This window comes from Danio aesculapii, chromosome 6 (genome assembly GCF_903798145.1).
Source record: "Danio aesculapii chromosome 6, fDanAes4.1, whole genome shotgun sequence".
Lineage (NCBI taxonomy): Eukaryota > Metazoa > Chordata > Actinopteri > Cypriniformes > Danionidae > Danio > Danio aesculapii.
In genome coordinates this window covers 37716181-37737205 of record NC_079440.1, presented here as the reverse complement: position 1 = coordinate 37737205, position 21025 = coordinate 37716181, and the positions used below count along the sequence as shown (strand labels likewise).

The 21025-nt window shown below is 33.2% G+C and overlaps 1 protein-coding gene across 1 annotated transcript; it reads left to right on the top strand.

Annotated features, from left to right (window-relative positions):
- Window positions 1-3415: 3415 nt before the first annotated feature.
- Window positions 3416-19030, top strand: rgs5a (regulator of G protein signaling 5a). The gene is made up of 5 exons (XM_056460129.1): window positions 3416-3532; window positions 5896-6009; window positions 10051-10112; window positions 14089-14255; window positions 16599-19030. Exons 1-5 carry the CDS (start codon window positions 3489-3491, stop codon window positions 16758-16760), a joined length of 549 nt encoding a protein of 182 aa, XP_056316104.1. The 5' UTR covers window positions 3416-3488; the 3' UTR covers window positions 16761-19030.
- Window positions 19031-21025: the final 1995 nt, after the last annotated feature.

The window sequence follows — 21025 nt, the reverse complement described above, 5'->3', positions numbered from 1 at the left end:
TCACGTGATCAGAAATCGGGCCTGATCATGCAGTTTCAGACTCGATCAGAATCGGACGTTACTTCCCAATCAGGACTCGAATATATATATTAATAAATATTCTCTTTTTTTTAACACATTTATAGTGGCACAGAGGTAGACCTCTTTCTTGACCACACAGAAACAGCAACACGTGCGGCATGACATCACTTTGTTGCAGAGACGCTATTGGTTAAAGTAGAACACGGAAGCAGCTTGAAGCAGAAAGCGAGAGTATGTCTGCGGTCTGGAGGTATTATAAAGTAGATGACAACAACATTGCCACAGCAAACTGTGAGATATGTAAACTTGGGATTTTCTGCTGGGTATTTTAAGTTGAGGTGCTATTTGCTTTTAGTTTTTTTATATATATATTTACTGTTGCACTAAAGTCCAAAAGTGAAGAATTGATGTAATTTATTACTTGATTGTTCAAGCTACCTCACAGAAGCTACCTCTGCCTGTTAACTGAGTTGTTGAATGGTAAAATAAGGTGAATAAAATTTTTTTTTAAATCCTGGATCTGTTTCTTTGCTCTACTTTATTCTTTTTTTATGTATTATAGAAGTATCAGATCAGGTTTCGGTTTCGGTAAATACTCAAAATCAAATGACCCGGACTCTAGAGCAAAAAAAACTTGATTGGGACATCTCTAATAATAAGAGATCTGTGCAGCTTTACACTGTCATGGTAATATTCAAAGTGAAGATGTTGACGTGTTTTATAGTGCGCACTAAAAAGTGATTATGTCATAGGGATGCCCACTTACGATGGGAATTTGCTATATGTGGTATTCCATGATGATCTTATCTGACTGCGCAAGTGCTTGACAAAACAAAGAATGCTAATTTTCTCAGTCCATTGCACTCCGTCGCCAGATGTTAACAGTTTTTGTCATGATAAAATAAGGTCACAGGTTCTGTCCTGATCATACGTGTCTAATGCACACAAAGTCTTCGCCTACCAACTGTTCAATGTTTATTCAATCTGTAAATTGCCTCCAGCTACATTTGCATTATTCAGCACTGCATACTTGTGATAATCTATTTCGCACTAAATATATCTGGATACAAAGAGTGGCATCGCTGTAGCGTGATGCTCCTATTCTCACACTTTGTTTATATTTTGTAAAAATAGATTGTATGAAGATGTTATGCAAGCCAGACACAGACCATATGCTAAACAGATCAAATATGCTTCATAGCTTATTTTTTTGATGATTAATTGTTGGCTCAACAAAATGCTATTTTTTATGTTAAGTTGACAGTAAAGTGATTTCCAAGTCAGATGGTTGGGTCGAGAAGCAAAAGAGAGACATTTACAGAGTGTTTCTGGTCAAACACAATTATGTAATTTAATAAAACACAAAATGAGGATAAAATGCAAGCGAATGATTTTTGCAAATTTATGGAGATTATGAGATAACAACAAAACTGTACACTCAAAAAAAAAGGTACACGGTGGTACAAATAATGTTCCTTGAGGAACAGTTTTGTACCTTTGTAAAAGTTGTACCTTGTATAGTACACAAAAGACATCATATGATGCTGTTCTGTATCTTTTATGGTACAATTGAAATGAAGGTACACAATTGTTCTCATATGAAAGGTACAAAAGTGTTTGTTTATTATGATATCTATGAAAATAAATATTACTGGAAATTTACTGGAAATCTTCGAAAGTGATTTTATGAATAATTTCCATATTAAAACAAGAATCATCTTTTAAAAGCATATGTTTAAAGAAATTTATTCATTCATTAATCCGGGGTCGCCACAGCAGAATGAACCGCCAACTTATTCAGCACGTTTAATGCAGCGGATGCCCTTCCAGCTGCAACCCATCACTGGGAAACATCCACACACACACTCATTCACACACTATGGACAACTTAGCCTACCCAATCCACCTGCACCGCATGTCTTTGGTCTGTGGGGGAAACCGGAGCACCCGGAGGAAACCCACGTAAACGCAGGGAGAACATGCAAACTCCACACCGAAACGCCAACTGACCAAGCCGAGGCTCGAACCAGCGACCTTCTTGCTGTGAGGCGACAGCACTGCCAACTGTGCCACTGCGTCGCCTTAAAGAAACTCATGAACATTCATTATTAAGTTCTATAATACAAAACAACTGGTAAAACAAAACTATAGGTATTGTAAACTAAACATTTAAGGTATTTTAAATAAATGTTTGATAAGCATTTTTGACACTGCTAAGGTAAAAAGTGTCTTGTCACCTTTATGGATCAGATTTGTACCTTTGATGAAGGTACAATATTGTATCTGCAGGTTTAAAAAACAAAGGTACATTTTGGTTTCCCATGGTACAAATCATGTCCTTAAAGGTACAAACTGCAATGGTACAAATGTGTTTCTTTGTCTTAAGGTACAGTTCTGTCCCATAAAAAGGTAATGTCCCAGTGACAAGGGTTTGTACCTTCTTTGATACAACATTGTACCATTTTGTGTGTGTGTATAATAAATGTTACACCAAACTAATAATTGTTGGTCATATTGAATTTCTACTACAATGCTCAAGCGACCTTTGACTTGGATTGATTTTTGTTTCCCCCCCACTCCTTGTTTCCATTGCTTTTTTTTTATCTACAAAGAATGTTCTAGCAAACCATGAAATCGGAAGTTTGTTTATCTGTCTGCAGACAAGACAATACTGTGACCAAATTTTCCATTATCATTACTCGGAAATGATATTTTTGTTATACTAAACTTCAGTGATATTGTGGAATGTATAAATACACACACACAATCAAAAAGACATTCAACTGAAATCCATATTTCTACTGATTTTGTTACTGTTAAAAAAATATTTGTCAACGTGTTGTTAATGCATGTATACATTTTAACAAACTACCAGGTTTTGCTATTATTACTTTACTGTAATTTGACATTTTAACAGCAGGTTTATATTTGTAAATGTATATGATAAAGTTGGACCCATTCAGATTATGGTTGTTAATAAACAGTCATACTTAATATAGCCTGCAGTTTATGTTAGTAAATTGACCCAACCGACTCTACAAGATGAAGCTCAACATTCATTTATGTTAAAACTAAAGCCTAAAATCCAATAAAGTGTGTCAACTTATCTGAAACTAAACAGACGCCAGCTTTACTTACAATAAAAGTAGTTAAAAAGCCTATGTTTTCATCGTAATAACTGGTTCAGGTTTCTGTTGCTAGGCATAGATATAGATCTAAAGTGCAGAGGACTGATGTTTCAGTTCTCTGGCAAGTCCAAAATTTCCTCTCTTGTGTTGATTATCTCCAGAGCTCTCACAGCTCTCCCGTTGTAATTGCAAGCCAGGACTTGATTGGCTCTCGTGTTTTTGGCTTCGGGCCAGCAGAATTTCTCCATATATTAAGAGGCGAGCAAGACGACAACTTCTAAAAGAGAGAAGAGACAACAACTCATGGTGGTGGACTAACTCAAGTGAACAACTCAGAAAATGTGTAAGGGATTAGCTGCCCTGCCCCAGACATGTCTGGAGAGGTAAGATCTGTACAACATTTTAGCATGAATTAATAGACTTCATCCCATGCTGTGTCAGCTACGTCAATTACTTTTAAAAACTGACAGCCTCCACTGGGATTCAGCTCTCGTGTTTTGCAATAACTGTATTCTAGAACAGCTGGGAATGTTCAAAATACACTTTTTTTGGGAAAGTTTCTGTGGTGTCTGGTGAATTTTAAACATGTTATTCATCATTTGAGTTTTATTAGGTATCTTCTGGCTATGTTTTGAATTTATTGAACATTATTGTGTTTGTATGAGTGAGTGAGTATTGATGTTATTCATTATTTTATTCATTATTTGGGTTTAAAGTTGTTTTGGCTTTTATTTCTACTCATGTTGTATTGGGGAAATCTGTGAGTTAATAACGATTGATAATTACTGTACATAGAGCAAAGTTTTATTAAATATTTGGGAGTTTTATTGTAATTTATTCATTTATTTATTTTAAATTGTGTTGTTTTGTTCTCAGGACTTAGCAAAAGTAATTAAAAACATCAATCAAAACATTGGATTTTATTTCATTTTTGTTTCCGCTTACATTTCTGTCATACTGTAGCATCAATCCTATTAATCTTATTATGCCTCAACAAACATGACCATTCCCAAGTGTCAACTTTGCTTAATCTCTGTTCAAAACAAGATATTAGAATTCTTGAGAGCATGCTACAAGTATAGCAATGAGAGCATTTATTGTGAATATTGAGTCATATTCCGATTTGTGCTATTGGCTCATTCATTGTGTCAACATATGTTTATCACTGTTCTTGGCTTTGGGTTTAAAACCTGCCCCGTGGCCTGGATCACTCATGAAAAGTCTATTTGTACATCAGATAAACAGCCTTAAGATGGCAACATGGTTGGTTTATAATGTTGCATTGTATAACTGGACCATAAAATCATAATTTTAACATGTGAAGCTGAGAAATGTGCACTGACGTCAGTATTTTTGTTCAGCAATAAATCTGCCTGTGGAAGCAAGATTCGCAAAACCTTAACAAATCACCAAGATTGCCTGACGTCACTGCACTCGCAATAATCCAGGAGGAATATGTGTATTTGTCATGAAAAGGATATTGCATCTGTTCCTACTTGTACAGTGAAATGCACTGTAAAAAACGATTAGTTACTTTACTTTAAAAAAAATGAATAAACTTGTTGCCTTGAAAGTAAGAAGTTCATTTTGCTTTCAAAAGTCAGTAAACCCATTGATTTAACTTAATTATGCACATAATTTGTTTAGTTAATAGTTTTAAGGTAAATTTATACTCTCTTTTTAGTTTATTCTCTTTCTTAAGTACAGTTTAAAGGCAACACATTTTTTATAGTGTGTATCATATTTTAAAACAAGGTTAAACTAGGAACTACCAGTTAACCTCGTTGTATTTTCAACATGCATGAAATTTATGATCAAAATCAAAAGTTGTAATTATTAATATGAACCTGAGATGAGAAAATCCAGTAATCAGTTAAATAATGTTACAACTTTTTAAATTCTAGACTGCTTCAACCCATATTTGGGTGGAAAATCGACAAACCCAACAGCTGTATTAAACATAAAATTTACAATGATTAATACATTTAATCTATGTAACATATTTGGGTGGAAAATCAACAAACCCAACAGCTGTATTACAATTAAAATGTACAATAATTAATACATTTAAGCCATTGAAGATATTTGGGCTGAAATCGACAAACCCAACAGCTGTATTAAATTTAAAATTTGCAATAACTAATGCACTTAATCAATTGGACATATTTGGGTGGAAAATTGACTAAACCAACAGCTGTATAAAATTTTAATTTAAATAATTAATACACTTAATCCATTAAACATATTTGGGTGGAAAATTAACAAACAACAGCTGTTAAAATTTGCAACGATTAATACATTTAATCTATTGGTTGGATTTTGTGAATATCTAACACAAATTTGTGTTGCAACAACCAAAAAAACATAAGAAAAAAAGATTTAAATGCTTCAACAAAGACATAATACTTAATATAATTAGCTAATGTTATCAAATGGAACCTTATTATGAAGAATAGCCAACACAGTTCTGAACATGTTTGATCTGAACATCTTGAACATATGTTGTTTCATCATTTGTCTAACTGTTGTAATAATTGTACTAATGACAGCTGTAAAAGTCAATACATTAAAAGCATACCAGCTATGCCGTACGATAAAGCTTCATCAAGTAGATTCACTGCAAGCTTTAAGAAAGCAAAACGTAATTTGTTGAAAGTTTGTTGTACATCTATAGGAAACTTCCTTTCTTACAATTAATACAGTGCTAATGGACATCTGTATGTATTTGTGTTTGTGTTGTCTTCAGGGCTAAAGAGATCAAGACTAAATTGGGAACTCTGCTTCAGAAGCCAGAGAATTCCATCGACCTTATTATCCCCTACCAGGAAAAGCCTGAGAAGAAACCAGAGAAGCTTCAGAAGTGAGTTCCTCTTGGCTCCCTTCACTTTCCCTACGCCTCTCCTCATTTTTTCCCCTCTCTCATCTTTCTCTTTTGTTTTTTCTTCCTTACTGATGAGGACTTCAAATCTGCACGTGTTTCCTCACATGCATCGCTTACTCATTTAAACCAAAAACTCTGTGTACACTAAGGGCCTCTTCTGACTGAAGTCATCATTCAGGTTTTTTCTTTCTCTCAAAATAGAGCCAAACGGAACTTTCTGCTTTCACTTAACGGTGCAAATCATCTCAGGATGATTGTTTGATGTTTTCAAACAATCATTCTGAGATGACTTCCACCTGTAAGAGCTCAATTTTGAAGTACATTTTAAGGGTCTCAAAATGCGCAACCACTACTGCACAATGGACAGACATAACAGAAATCCCCGTTTTTCCAAGTGGAGAATTCTTGATTCCATAAGCACCAGAAACATATATCTTTGAGATGCAAGTTAATTATTTTAAGTTACATTTTAGAAGCTTGCATTTACTGTTTAAATTTTGAGGTTGTAACTTTGTAAGGAAACAATAAAGTAGCTCCCCAACATTGATGTATTCTAAAGCTCATTGTGATTTTTTTACAAAGCATATATCAATTTAACTACCTATTCATCTATTCACAACCAAAATTAGACAGATTATCAGATTATCCAAAGGTTGAGGTGTGGAGGAAAAGGCTGAACAGTAGAGAACAAGTAATGGCGTCAGAAAAACAAAACATGGTACATCCTGTAATGGAAAAGGGTCTGTTTGTAATGTAAATTGTGTCCAAATTGAGCGTAAAAACATTTGCAGACCACTTCAGCTCCCTTTTTGCTTACGTAAAGCCTTATGCAAGTCTTGTTAATAGGACTATATTTGGCAGGCACAAAAAAAACAACAAAAGATTAAAGATTTTAATCACAGGATAAGACATTGTGTATAGAAACAATAACCGTAAAGGATTTGTAAACTGTATGAGACTTTGTTTGGACAAAATATGTGCAAATAAACTCAGAATAAAACAATATCCTTTCCAATAGTTTATTAACCTTTAAGATAAATTATGATAACTAATAATAATAATAATTATTATTATTGTTATTATTATTATTTTTATTATTATTTATTATTTATAATGAGCTTTTTAAAAACCTAACACACTACAACAGTAGAAAAATAAATAACCAATAATACAAAATAAATATTACAAACATAAATGTATATAAACAGTGTACATAACAATAACACTGTATATGCTAACATTAGTTGAAATGGTAATTTAATCTGACATAAATCACTCATTTTCCTTCTGTCTTATTCTCTGCTTTATGAGAGGTCACAACAGTAGATTGAGCTGCCAACTACTCTGGCAATTGTTTTACACAGCGGATACCCTTCAGCTGTAACTCAGTAATTAAAGTACAAACTTTGGTGGTGGGAAATAACCATACACTAATCTAAAGTAAAACAAAAAAGTGTTGTCCATATTTATATTTATATTCAAATAGTTTTGTCTAAAATTATATGTTATGTATAAAACAGGGTTTCTGCAGTCAAATGAGAAAAGTCAAATTCAAGACTTTTTAAGACATTTTAAGACCATCAAGAATGAAATTTTAGACTTATATAAGGGCTAAACACTAAGGCTTTTTAATGGTCCAGTAATAAAAAAATTACTTGTCCCATCAAAAAAACTAATTCTTATTAGTTATTTCTTAGCAACATATTTTAATTACTGTGTCAAAACAAGCAGACCTTTTTTTTAACATAACGTAAATTAAAACTTTGATAAACTAAATGTATGCACAACTGACTGTTATGATATTAGGTGAGTGCGGGGCACAACATAACGCGGGGTAAAATGTAACATGGAGTTTTAAGGTATTTGCTCAGAGTTAACCATGGCATGCTTCCAAGGTTTTCACCACAGTGTCGGCAGACGTCTTCCTGCCAATTTTTAAAAAAGTTCGCCAAAATCTGGAGAAACACAGGAGAAACCATTTTTGCAGCATAAAACTATTTTTTATTATACTCGAAAAATTTTTATTTGATTACCGTCTTCTAGGCTAAAAGATGGAACCATTTTGAAAGATGTAAGAAACACACAGTGACTGCTAGCCAGTATTTAGGAAAACACCACACAGCAGGGTTAGTTGTAACAGGGTGTTATAAATAAGTCACACACTGTTGGACACCAATTAAACAAACAAAATAACTTTTGAGTTTTGAGTGTTATGTTGAAAACATTTTAAATAAAATGTTTTTGAGAGAAAATATTTTTTAATAGACAAAAAATATATATTTTATTGCTAATACTGCAAATTGTTGCATTGTATAATAATCTAAATAAATCCAAATGTGTTTATCTAATAAATAAATAAACATACTGTGCTATGTAGAATAAAAAATAAATTGAGCTAAGTACTGAGGAAATATAGCTACTATTTAAAGTAAATGGATTTAAATTAATTGTGTAAAGTCTGCCTTTTTAAGCACGTGTTACAACTAACCCTCTGTCTGTTACAACTTGCCCTGCAGGTGGGGTAAATAGTAAAATTTTTACTCCTGGCACTTTTGGCAATACTGCACAGAAACCATAGGTCTGGAGATCATACTTTCAGTGCTCATTTGTAGGAGAGGCTTGTGTGTTGTTGGTAAAAAACCAATGGTTTGTCTAACCCCAATACTTTGTTCATTATTAGGCCAAAACCAAAAAGTGTTACTTTGTACCCCGCTCTCCCCTAGCTATAAATGGAGTTTTGCTAAAAGATTTATTGAGCTGTATTGTCATGATTGGATGTGTGTTGGATTGAAGGGGTAGCTTTGCATAAACAAAATAAAAAACCTGAAGGACAAAATTTCAGTGAATTTAAGACTTTTTAAGGACTAAAATTTATTCTTTGGAATTTAAGACATTTTAAGATTTTTAAGACCCCGGGGACATGATAAAAGTCAAAGTCAAATAAACTCCATCGAAGTGAAATAAACCCGATAACACTATATAATGTAATGAAATTAACAATCCACAAAAAAAGGTAACAATTATGTCAAGGTTTCTGTGTCTCTAATCCAATAAAATTATTTATTATTGAGTATATCTACATATATACAAGACTTTAGTATAACTGCATTGTACTAAAACAACGTTAGTATCTGTGTGTTGAGATTTAGGCAATCCTGCCAATGCCATTGCACTTTACAGTACTTAAAATGTAAGCATGGTGAACAACTTAATCACATTATTGCTGCTCTGACCAATGTGTTTATATCAACAAATATACACAAACATGATATCTGTGTATGTCTGTGCACATGCAGTTTGATTTGTTCACACAGGTTCTTGAATTAACTTTGTGACATCATTCTTAAAGGGATAGTTTACCCCCCAAAAAAAAGAAAATTCTACCAGTATTTACTCATTCTCCACTTGTTCCAATTTTTTTTGAGTTTCTTTTTGTTCTCTCGAAAAGTGCTTAAAAATAGCCATTGACTTCCATAGTATTTTTGTTTCTACTATTAATTCCAATGGCTGCTTTTTCAAATATTGTTATGAAGAGTTCAGATGCAAAAACCTCTGAAAGTGCCGTCCCAAATTTTCATCAAAAATGAATATTTTTCTCAGTCTCCTTTGTTTATGTTGAGATATTTCACTTAAAAAAACAAGAAAAGGACTTGTTCTTTGACATAAAAGGGATATTACTGAACATACACCCAGGAACCTGAATAAAATGCTCATTTTAGAAGAAAATTTCAGAACTCTGCATCTAAACTCTTCATGTTTAGTTTTTTGTTCAAAAGAAGGAAGAAATTCATAAAGGTTTAGAACCACTTGAGTGTGAGTAAATATTTAGTGAATTTTAATTGTGGATGAGTTATCCCTTTGTTTTCTTTATGCTTCAAATCGTGGCAAACACAACTCATTGTGCTGTTAAAGTACAATTACAGTAACCTGTGATGCTCAGAAATCACAAAAACAACATGTTGACCATATATACAAAAAATAAAATATAACTAAATGAATAAATCTGCTTGTTTTGTTCAGGGCCACACCTGAAGAAGCAGCCCAATGGCGCGAGTCCCTTGATAAGGTCCTCTCCAACAGCTGTAAGTACATGTTTATCTTCACGGCCATTCGGTTGTATCTTAACCAATCATTAGAAGGTTTGGTTTATCGAAAGTCTCTGTAAAACACGTTATAAAAACTTGTTTATGCCTCTCTGGATTTCTATGGAGCTGCACTGATGCACTTGATTCGGAATGCGTAAACAACTTGTGCTTGAACGGGCACATTAACCTTTAATAACAACAACATTCTAATAGTAGTTTATATAGGTCTATAAAAAGAAGACTCCTCTCTGAATTACAAACACACTTCTTCTAAATGAGGACATAGCACACTTTGAGTGTTTTTGCCTAGATCTTGCTACAGCCAGGAGAAAGTAGCTACACTGAAATAAGTACACTCTGAAACAACTTAAAAGAATTACTGTAATTTGTTATAGCTTTTTTTGTTGTTCCTTTTCTCTAAGTATAATTTAACTTTGGTTTAAACTATAAAATTAAATTTAATCTGAATGAAAAAAATATGCATTTTGGTCAAGAAAGTCCCTTTATTAACCTGGGGTCACCACAGCAGAATGTACCGCCAATTATCCAGCATATGTTTTAAGCAGCGGATGCCTTTCCGGCTGCAAGCCTTCACTAGAAAACATCCATACGCGCTCATTCACACACATGCACTACGGACAATTTAGCCTACCCAACCTATACACCACATGTCTTTGAACTAATGGGGGAAACCGGAGCACCCGCATGAAACCCACGTTAACACAGGGAGAACATACAAAATCCACAAAGAAATGCCAACTGACCCAGCCAAGGCTTGAACCAGTGACCTTCTATATTGGTTAATAGAGGCACTAAATATATATTTTTACTTTAGTACAAAGTATAGACAACTATCTTTTTTAACCTTAATTATTATGTTATTAATGTCACACAAAAAGGTAACAACAAAACTGACATTACACTCTCAGAAAAAAAAAGGTACACGGTGATACAAATTATGTTCCTTAATGAACAGTTTAGTACCTTTGTAAAAGTTGTACCTTATCTGTTACAGAAAAGACCTCTTATGATATTATTATGTACCTTTTATGGCACAATTGAAATGAAGGTACACAATTGTTCTCATAAAAAGGTACATAAGTGTTAGACAACTCCTTCTTTATTACAATATCTATGAAAATAAATATTAAAGGTAAAGTGATTGTATCAATAATGTCCACATTAAAACAAGAATCATCTTTTAAAAGCACATGTTTAAAGAAACTCATGAACATTCATTATTAAGGTCTATAAAACAAAACAACTGGTAAAACAAAACTATAGCTATTGTAAACTAAACTTTAAGGCATTTGTAATAGACATTTGGTAAGCAAATGTTTATTTTTTATATTTTTGATAAATACATTTTCCACACCTTTTGGTGTTTGCTTTCCACTACGCATGTGAGCTGGCAAAAGTCCTGCATCTGCAAAGTGTTCTTGCAAACATTTTACTATTGTAAAACTAATCAAACATTGTGCATAATTCGTTACTTTTGCATAATTCAATTTCCTTTTTTAAAATGAAGTAAATTGAATGAACTTTTAAGTGATTACGAAGGTATTGGAGGAAATTTTTATTTAATTTTGTACATGGGAGGATGTATTTCTGTAACATTTTTGTGAAAAGTGTTGTAAAATGTTTAGCAAAAAATAGATCTTTTGATTTATTTATTTATTTTGATTTACCATTTTTTTTCTGAGAGTGCACGAAATACATAAAAAGCACATAAAGAGTACCATTTTTCATGTGTTAAAAAATTCTTTTCACTTTCCTAATATAAAAAGGTACTTTGAATGAAAGACACAGTAGTTTCATTTATTTCAGTGTAGGCAGATTACATTGGCTATATAATTCTATCATGATAAAAACAGTATCTAAAACAGAATATGATAAATATTCCCTGCATCTATAATACAGGCATCATCCAGGGAAGGAAGTATTAGAAATATGGACTTTACTACTAATATTTAATGCCTAGTTACATTTCACTCACCCAGTAAGCCACTGTTAATTTTGTCAATGAAAACAGTTTGAAATAAACAGTATTGTGACTGAATGTGCATGCTCTGAGCCACACATCTAATGAATGAACTGTTATAATGCAGCACATTATAACAATAACAATGTTAAGTTAGTTTCCATCTTTTTGACTACATTTTAGTCTTGTCTTCTTTCATCAACAATATAGCACTGTTCGTTCATTAGTTGAGCAGACAGAGGGCATGCATTCTTAGTTTTTAGTCACATTACTTGCACAGAAAAGAAGTTTCTGTTTGTTTCAAGCCATAGGCAACAAAAATTTTTGTTATTTTCACTGACAAATGAACACTGTTAATTTAATTCTCAGACATTACCCTTGTGGACAGTTGGTTATGCATATAACGCTTGAGGCTGACCAAATAATCTACACTTCAGAAGTTTGGAAGATATCACCTAATTGGTTGAAGTCTACATTTTTCCAGCAGACAAATCTGTCGTGTTGATGAACAGTCTGTTTGGAAGCAAAAATGACCTGATGTCAATCCCCCTTGTGGAAAAATAAAGCTGTCATGTGTACAACTCTGACAATGAGCACTTCGCAATATAAAATAAATGCCTTTTCACCGTATAAACCCTTCAAAATGCATACAAAACAATTGCTTGAGGCACAAAGTGAAAACAACAACCCACATGTGAATCTGTAATTGTAGAGAGATTATGTTACAGGTTCATTCCTCTAAATATGATGCTGAACAAAACTAAAAATGTACTGTAAAAATGCTGAATACTTTCATGTTCTCCCAACACAAATCGATTAAGTTAACTTAATCATATTTACTAATTTAAATGGATTGAACATAAAACAATATTTCCCCAAAAAACTTAAGAGTTGTGTTGTTTCAACTCATTTTAAATAAGTAGTTTCAACCAGCAGCAGATGTCATTTTTAGAGTGCACTTGTCAGTATTATCAGTAGCATAGTGGACGCCCCCACATTTTGCGCTGCGCCACTGAGTATTATGCTGATTGCCAGTCAGTCTAGAGCAGTGTTTCCCAACCCTGTTCCTGAGGGCACACTAACAGTCCACATTTTCAACCTCTCCCTAATCAAACACACCTGAATCATCTTATCATAACATCAGAAGAGACTCCAAAACCTGAAGTTAATGGGTCAGAAAAGGGAGACATCCAAAATATGTACTGTTGGTGTGCCTCCAGGAACAGGGTTGGGAAACACTGGTCTAGAGGATGTGAATGTAAACATTGTCATCTTTATTTTTTACCTTTTTGGTGTGAATAACCATAGACAGTGAATTTGTGAAAAAGAAGATAACAAGAATAATGAAACTTTTTTAACATAATTTTATGCATTTGGTTCTGTGGTGCCATTGTAAAGCGCAATCTCTGTCAGCAGTAAATCATCATCTAATTAGGTCAGATCTTTACAAACCCAAGCAAACCTATAAATAAACAAAAAGCCCAAAAGATCCTTTGTCCACATAGAGCGACTGCATTAAATAATTATGTTGTTCCAAACAATTATTCATTCAATTATTTGTTTCAAAGCCTGTTTGTTATGCAGAATTGTAACAATTTTACTCGGGGGGTGGGGGGTGGTCTCAAAATTTATCTTGGATTCAAATTTAAGAGCATTTCTTTTGTCTGTTTGGTACAATCCGTCTCATACAAACAATAACAAGTCTTAAAATAAATCTGCATTGAATAGTGCATAATTACACTGATTAATTCACAGGGCTGAATCAGGTGGCACTTGAATGCCACTTGCTATTATACAACAGGAGCTGGAGAGGGACTGCATTAAGGACTGTGCGCCTCAGGCGTGCAAGGCTGTAATGTTTGGATAAGGATGTTAAGAGCCGGTGGGATGTGGGCTTCCGGTGGCAGCCTGTCACCAACACATTAGTACACGAAGAACACACAAAGCTGTTCTCGCTCCCTAATAGCTTTTCCACATTTTTTTATTCCATAGATGGTCTGGCCACCTTCAAGAGCTTCCTGAGATCTGAGTTCAGTGAGGAGAACATTGAGTTCTGGGAGGCTTGTGAGGACTTCAAGAAGACCAAGAACCCTCTGAAAATGGCCACCAAAGCTAAAAAGATTTATGAGGACTTCATACAGACCGGTGGGCCCAAAGAGGTCTGTTTGTTTTGTTATTGATTTTTGTGTGTGTACGTTTGTGTGTGCTAATCGCACTCAGATTTCCATCAAAGCTTTCCAGAAATCACATTGTTTCATAGGCAGAAGGAAACAGAACTCTGCCAGACAGTTTACTCGTGTGTTGTGAAAATATATTTCATATCAGTTGTTGAGATCGCTGTATAAACAACACGGCCCATGCTCTCAGCCCTTAAATTTCCCAAAGGAGCTACAAAAACTTGATGTGATGGAGTATCTGCATTTTTTTAAGGGAAATGAACTACAGTATGATTAAAAATATATTGACCTCCAAGACATCAAGAAAGGTTTTAAGGTCACATTACCATAGATTTGCATTGATACTGATCAGTAATCAACATTTTGAAACATTAAAAAAACATATACAGAATGTTAGAAGAACATTCATGAATATAATTTTCTTAAATGCTTGTAGACTATTTTTGATAGCTGTAATTTTACATCTGAAATATATCTTGAAATACTGACAGTACATTTGATATGTCTGCATCTTGAGTTGGATATAACCTAATGAAACTGTTGTTTTCACTAGAATATCAGTCAGGTCACTTTTCTATTATATTTCTAACAGCCAGAAGGTTGTGGGTTATAACCTTGCTCTGTCTTAAAACCCCACACTGTCAGTTTTAGTAAACAACTGGAAAAATAATTTAGTAAACAGTCACATTATTGAAAAAGATTTGTCAGGATGTTTGCACATCCGTGTGCTGAGGTTTAAAGTGCTTGTTATGTAATGGATCTGTATGCGAGTGTTTTAATAAACATTGTGCAACAGCTATTTATTTCTTAGTGACCATAATGATTTTTAAAATCAATAAAATGCACTTAAAGTTTTATACTTTGCACTTAAAGTTTTAAAGCACTAGATTCTCCTCATTGGCAGAAAAACACTTCAATCATTTAAAATATAATACAATATTATAGGATCACTTTTATTAAATATTTCAGTACTAATTATATATATATATATATATATATATATATATATATATATATATATATATATATATATATATATATATATATATATATATATATATATATATATATACTATCTGTCAAACGTTTGGGGTCAGTAGGATTTTTAAATGTTTTAAAATAAGCTTCTCCTGCTCACCAAGGCTGTATTGATTTAATCAAAAACACAGTAGAAATTGTACAATTGTGAAATGTTATTGCACTATGAAATAATTGTTCAAAAGTAGTTTATAATTTAGTTTACTCATTTATTTCAGTGATTTTAAAGATGATTTTCAGCTTCGTTACTTCAGTCTTCAGAGTCACATGATCCTTCAGAAATCATTCTAATATTAATTATTATTATTATTATTGTTATTATTATTATTATTATTATTTAAGCAATAATGACAGGAGTAATAATTTTATTTGAAACTATATACATTAAGAAAGCAGTTATTTAAAATGGTAATAAATATTTAAGAATTTAACAGTTTATTTACATTTAATAAATGCTGCCTTAATGAACAGAATAATTTTCTGTTTCAGCATCGATATTGCAATGTGCACATCTCCAATCGTCACATCGCAGGGTCTGCAATGTCGAATTAGTATTATAGTTGAGTTGGTGTGAACGCACACATGATTAATAAATGAGTAATTGCAAATTTTAACCAAAGTCACCAAAAATTCAAGGCCTTTCAAGCCAGTTTACAGCATTCAGACATAGGAAATTAACATTTTTGTAACTTCAAGAAAGATGTATTTATGTGCAGAGTATACAGTGTTATTTATTTATTTATAAGTTTTTCTTCCTGAATACTGTTAAACTCCTAGAAAAAAACACAAGGTATTCATTTCATTTGTAACTTTGCTTTACTGTATTTACCGTTGCTTGTGATTTAGTTTATTACACTTTATGCAGATGCGCTCTACTATAAAACCATCTTATCATTAACTAAAATAGTCCTCAAGTTATTAATTATTTCCAAACAGAGCTATTCATTTCATGAGTTGAAGGTTTACTCGATATCGCAAAATGTATCACAGAAAAATAAAACAATGACATTTTCCAATATTGTGCAGCCCTAATATATATATACACACACATTGTGTGTGCGTGTGTGTGGGAATCCCACACATAGGGAATCAATCCAGTTGGCCATTTGCCTGTGCTTGCATTAGTTTTCTATTCTAGTCTTCACATTACAGCCCCCCTAGAGTTCTCACACACTGTCAAAATTGACATAATGTGTTTCTAACTCATTTACATTTGTCCAGTTTCAGCACGTTGTGCAAAACAGATTTTCACACATCGTATCATTATCACCAATTTTATTCCTTTAGGTGAATATCGACCACTTCACCAAAGATGTGACTCTGAGAAATCTGGTGGATCTTTCTTCCTCCACCTTCGAGCTGGCACAGAGCCGCATCTACACCCTGATGGAGAAGGACTCGTTCGGCCGATTCCTGCGCTCTGACCAGTACCAGGAGTTGCTCAAGTAAACCCACTCGACCAGCTGCAAGGAGACTTCACACATTTAACTCATTAAAAGAAAAAGAATACTTTGAGCATGCACTTTTTGATGTATAAGCTGATTAACAATACTGCATCTGTTTATTTGGAAAGACTGAAAATGCATTGCAATCTCACTGTAATTTGTAACTTTTTGATTTAGTGGCTAATTTGTATTCATTTGTACAATCTCATTCATACATTTTAGTATGATTTGTTCATTCTACAATGAGGGGTAGGTTTAGGGCCAGGGTTTGGTAGCTGTTACTTGTTACTTAAAAATATGAATGACATTGTATGAATTTAGCCACTTTTCTGGCAATACATAAAATAGTTATGACTCCTCGTGAGATCGGGCTGAAAGAAAAACATAATATATCGTTTCAGTGTCTCCCTTCACCTGAATGAAATGTCCCATTGCTAACAAGAACATCTTGCCACAAACCTAAATGAATGTATTTCCTGCCCAGTGCTCTGAATGTCAAGAACTTCAATGAAAAGAAGAAAAAGATCAGGGTTTAAGAGATAATACACACTGATGAAATGTAATCTGTCATTACCAAGCAACTAATTTGTATGATTTGAAGTTATCTAAGCGCCTCAAAATCCTGATATTCTCTATTAATTCTGTACATTGTCCTAATAATTGGAGTCACACTCTTTTCTGACCCCTGTAGACTAAATAAAGACCAAAACTGGTCCCTACTTGTAATTACTGGCTTTTCAGCGTAAGCGCAGAAGTGGTTTTGTGTCATTTTTCTTTATGAGGACGCGCTGACCTGAGCGTCTAAGCATCATGTTTATCAAAAGGAAGAGGCTGGGAAAAGGGAATGGGTGGGAATGAGTGTGGGCTGCCTTTTTTCTTGGAAACGTCTGTGTTAATATTAAAAAGCCCAATTGGTAAACTGAAAGACGATTTGGGGAAACAACCCACTCATTATTGAAAGCGTCACTATAAGTCATTGCTTACAAAAAAGCGTGACATGTTAAGATGCGCTCCAGTCTCTGGGAACTTGTTGTTTGGGTTACCCCTATTGAAAGTTGCTAAGATGGGAATATCAAGTAGGAGAGAAACTATATAAAGCACTGGGCACATCGTTTTTTTACTAAAGGCAATGTTTATTCCCATGCCACTTTAAATCCAAAACACATTTCGATTAAGTCATGGAAACCCAAAACATTAGTGCGAGCATTTATCACGATACCATATATACAGTATAAACACATTGTAAGACATATAAACTATTATTCTAAACAAGAGTGATTACTGCAAAATGTTATTGGTCCCACTTTAGATTAAGTATGCTTAACTATTGGGTACTTGCATCAAAAAATAAATACAATGTACTTACTGTGTGCATGATGAATTGCAGAACACTTCTGGAGGGATACGGGAATGGGTTAGGAACAGGTTCGGTGGTATTGGAAGGTTTAAGGCTGGGTCAAGGTAATTAAAGATGCTATTACTGAAATTAATTAAAGATTTAAATATTTAATCAAACATAAATACAATGTAAGAACATGTAATTAAACAATAGGTACATTGTAACAACTGATTATTTTCAGTTTAAGTACATATCAGTTAAGGTCACTTAACATTAAGTGGGACCATGCTATTGATGTTGTCATTCAGTATATTATTTGCTTATAGAATCATAAGTTGTTAGAGGCTTGTGAGTTTTTGCAATATGAGCGGCAGATGTAATCCACGAGTGTGATGTTCAGTGTCATTTTGCATGTTTTTGAATTTAAAGTGTGTTGCACAGACACTTATACTCTTGCATGTGTCTTTATCGTATTGTGTTTTGCCATATCACTAAGTCTAATAACATTCATTTATACATGAGCAGTGAAAGGTGCTTCTAGTGGTCCTTACTGATGTCCCGCAATGCAAACTGTTAGTTCTCTGCAGGACAGGATTAGTTTAATGTGGTTATTAATTACTGGGAATCACCAACATGAATAAAATTACTTACTTTGATGGGGATCCTAAGAGCAGAAGAAGAATCTGTTGAGTAAAATGTGTTTATATAAAGTTAAAGTAATTTAGAAAATAATAATCATGTTTTATGATAATTATGTATTATAAGATACATTTTTTGAGATGCAAATATCATTTAAAATATATTATTTCGGAGTGGGGATTTGGAAAAATTGTCAGTAAGGACTGACAGAGTACCTCACTTATTATATAAGAAATCTGCATCAAATTATATATGCATGTATGTTTGCAGTTGATCATATAAAATCCATAATCACATTGAAGTTCTGAAGATTATTTATTTATGCTACCCAGATGTACATATCAGCCATTTTCAGCATTTGCTTTTAATTTATTCTTGCTTGTCTGATTGTTTCATATTCAAGTTAAAAAATACCAAGATAAGAGTTTGTGTCCTTTCTGTTCTTTCAAAAAAGGAGTCTTTTATACACTTAAAAGTTTCTTTAAAAATTATGTAATGTGGTTATTACATTACATTTACATTACAACATAAACAGTGTGATGAGATCATTATATTATATTATATTAGATTATTATATTATATTATATTATATTATATTATATTATATTATATTATATTATATTATATTATATTATATTATATTATATTATATTATAATGTTATACCTTGTACATATGCTATTCAGGATGAAAACAGCACTTGTATATCTTATAATATCTTATAATTATGCAGTGAGTTGGCACATATATAAAATACACAGTAAACAATATCCATATAAATGTATAGTTGATCATATAATCAAATTATCGTTTTAAACAAATAGATTTTTTATCAGTCTTTTACCCTTACCACCAATTTACAACTAAAATTGTTAACCAACCAAAAAATCCTCAGTCACAGTATGTATATGAACAAAAATGAATTAGTAATTGTCTTTACCATATAAAGCTACTAAATTAAAATGAATAAACATTTTAGGAGCTTTTTGAAATGTTTTTGTGTTCCTCCTCTATAATTTTCTGAATCATCCTTGAAGAAACCACTTTGGTAAGCATGAAATTTCAGTAACTTTTAAATCCCCAGAGAATATTGTTAAAATGCCAAATCTGAATAAAAATGCAACTACATCCTGTGAGGCAAGATCTCTCAAAGCTTTCATTTCACCACTCGACCACAGAGTGTTTTATTCACAAAACCATGATAAGACAAAGAGCATCATTGGGAAGAATATAAAGATAAATGTAGAAACGAGAGAGAATGAGAGAGAATGAAAGAGAGAGAGAGAGAGAGAGAGAGAGAGAGAGAGAGAGAGAGAGAGGTGGAAAACTGAGACAAAGCAGATGTGTGATGAGAGGCTGCCAAAGTAAGCAATGTCACATGCAAACATGTTCGCATTCATTACCACTCTCATTCCTAGAAACAGTTGTACTATTCTTGACTGAGGGTTAAAGCCAGCATGTATCGGCTGGACTGAAAATATCATTACTGTGTCCCATCACAAGGCACCCTTTTCCTAAATGCCAAAGAAAAGAGCATCTCCATTTCACTTTGTCCAGACTATAGGTCAAGATCACCAAAACTGTTCTTTATTCAATTGTTTTTGTTTGTACTGCTCTTTTCAAAGAAGTACAACAACAAGAAATATTTTCATTTAATTTAAAGAGTGCACATCAATTTAGGCTGCCCTTAAAATACAATGACCTAGGTCAGACCTAATTTAAATTAAGGTAAAAAAAAAAAAGTACACTGGCCTGAAATAGAATTGAGACATTTTTGGACAGTTAAAAATTAGTCACACTTAAATTGCTGGAATGTATGTTGGTATTATTAGTTACAAAATGTCAAACCAGTTGGTAATTGCAATGTGCAAACAAGTAATAAAGGAGCTTTTTTTGGAACTAAATTTACTTTCTGCAACAGCTTGTCACAAACTTGTATAAACAATATTGAAAAAGTTGTTTGTGACAGTTCATTCGCTCATTCATCATTCATTTTAAAGGGCGCCTATTTCACCTATTTTTCAAGATTTAAGATAAGTCTTTTGTGTTCCCACAATGTGTCTGCAAAGTTTCAGCTCAAAACACCCATCAGCTTATGTATTATACCTTTCAGAATGTTGGAAATTTGAGCTATTATGACATTGTCAGAACCAATGAGATCGCTGATGTGTGTAGCCTCTACTGTTGCGTCTTATCTCAGATAAACAGCACAGTGACAGACAAGAATAAAGCAGATCTACCCTACTTCGGTAAGAACTTTCCCAACGGTTATTTAATATATTTGTTGTGGGG

What these genes read in the sequence shown, in the direction of transcription:
- rgs5a (XM_056460129.1), top strand. Translation starts at nt 3,489, where the DNA reads ATGTGTAAGGGATTAGCTGCCCTGCCCCAGACATGTCTGGAGAG. An exon ending in TAAGGTCCTCTCCAACAGCT is followed by an intron (nt 10,113 to 14,088) that starts GTAAGTACATGT and finishes TTTATTCCATAG; the next exon opens with ATGGTCTGGCCACCTTCAAG. An exon ending in AGACCGGTGGGCCCAAAGAG is followed by an intron (nt 14,256 to 16,598) that starts GTCTGTTTGTTT and finishes TTATTCCTTTAG; the next exon opens with GTGAATATCGACCACTTCAC.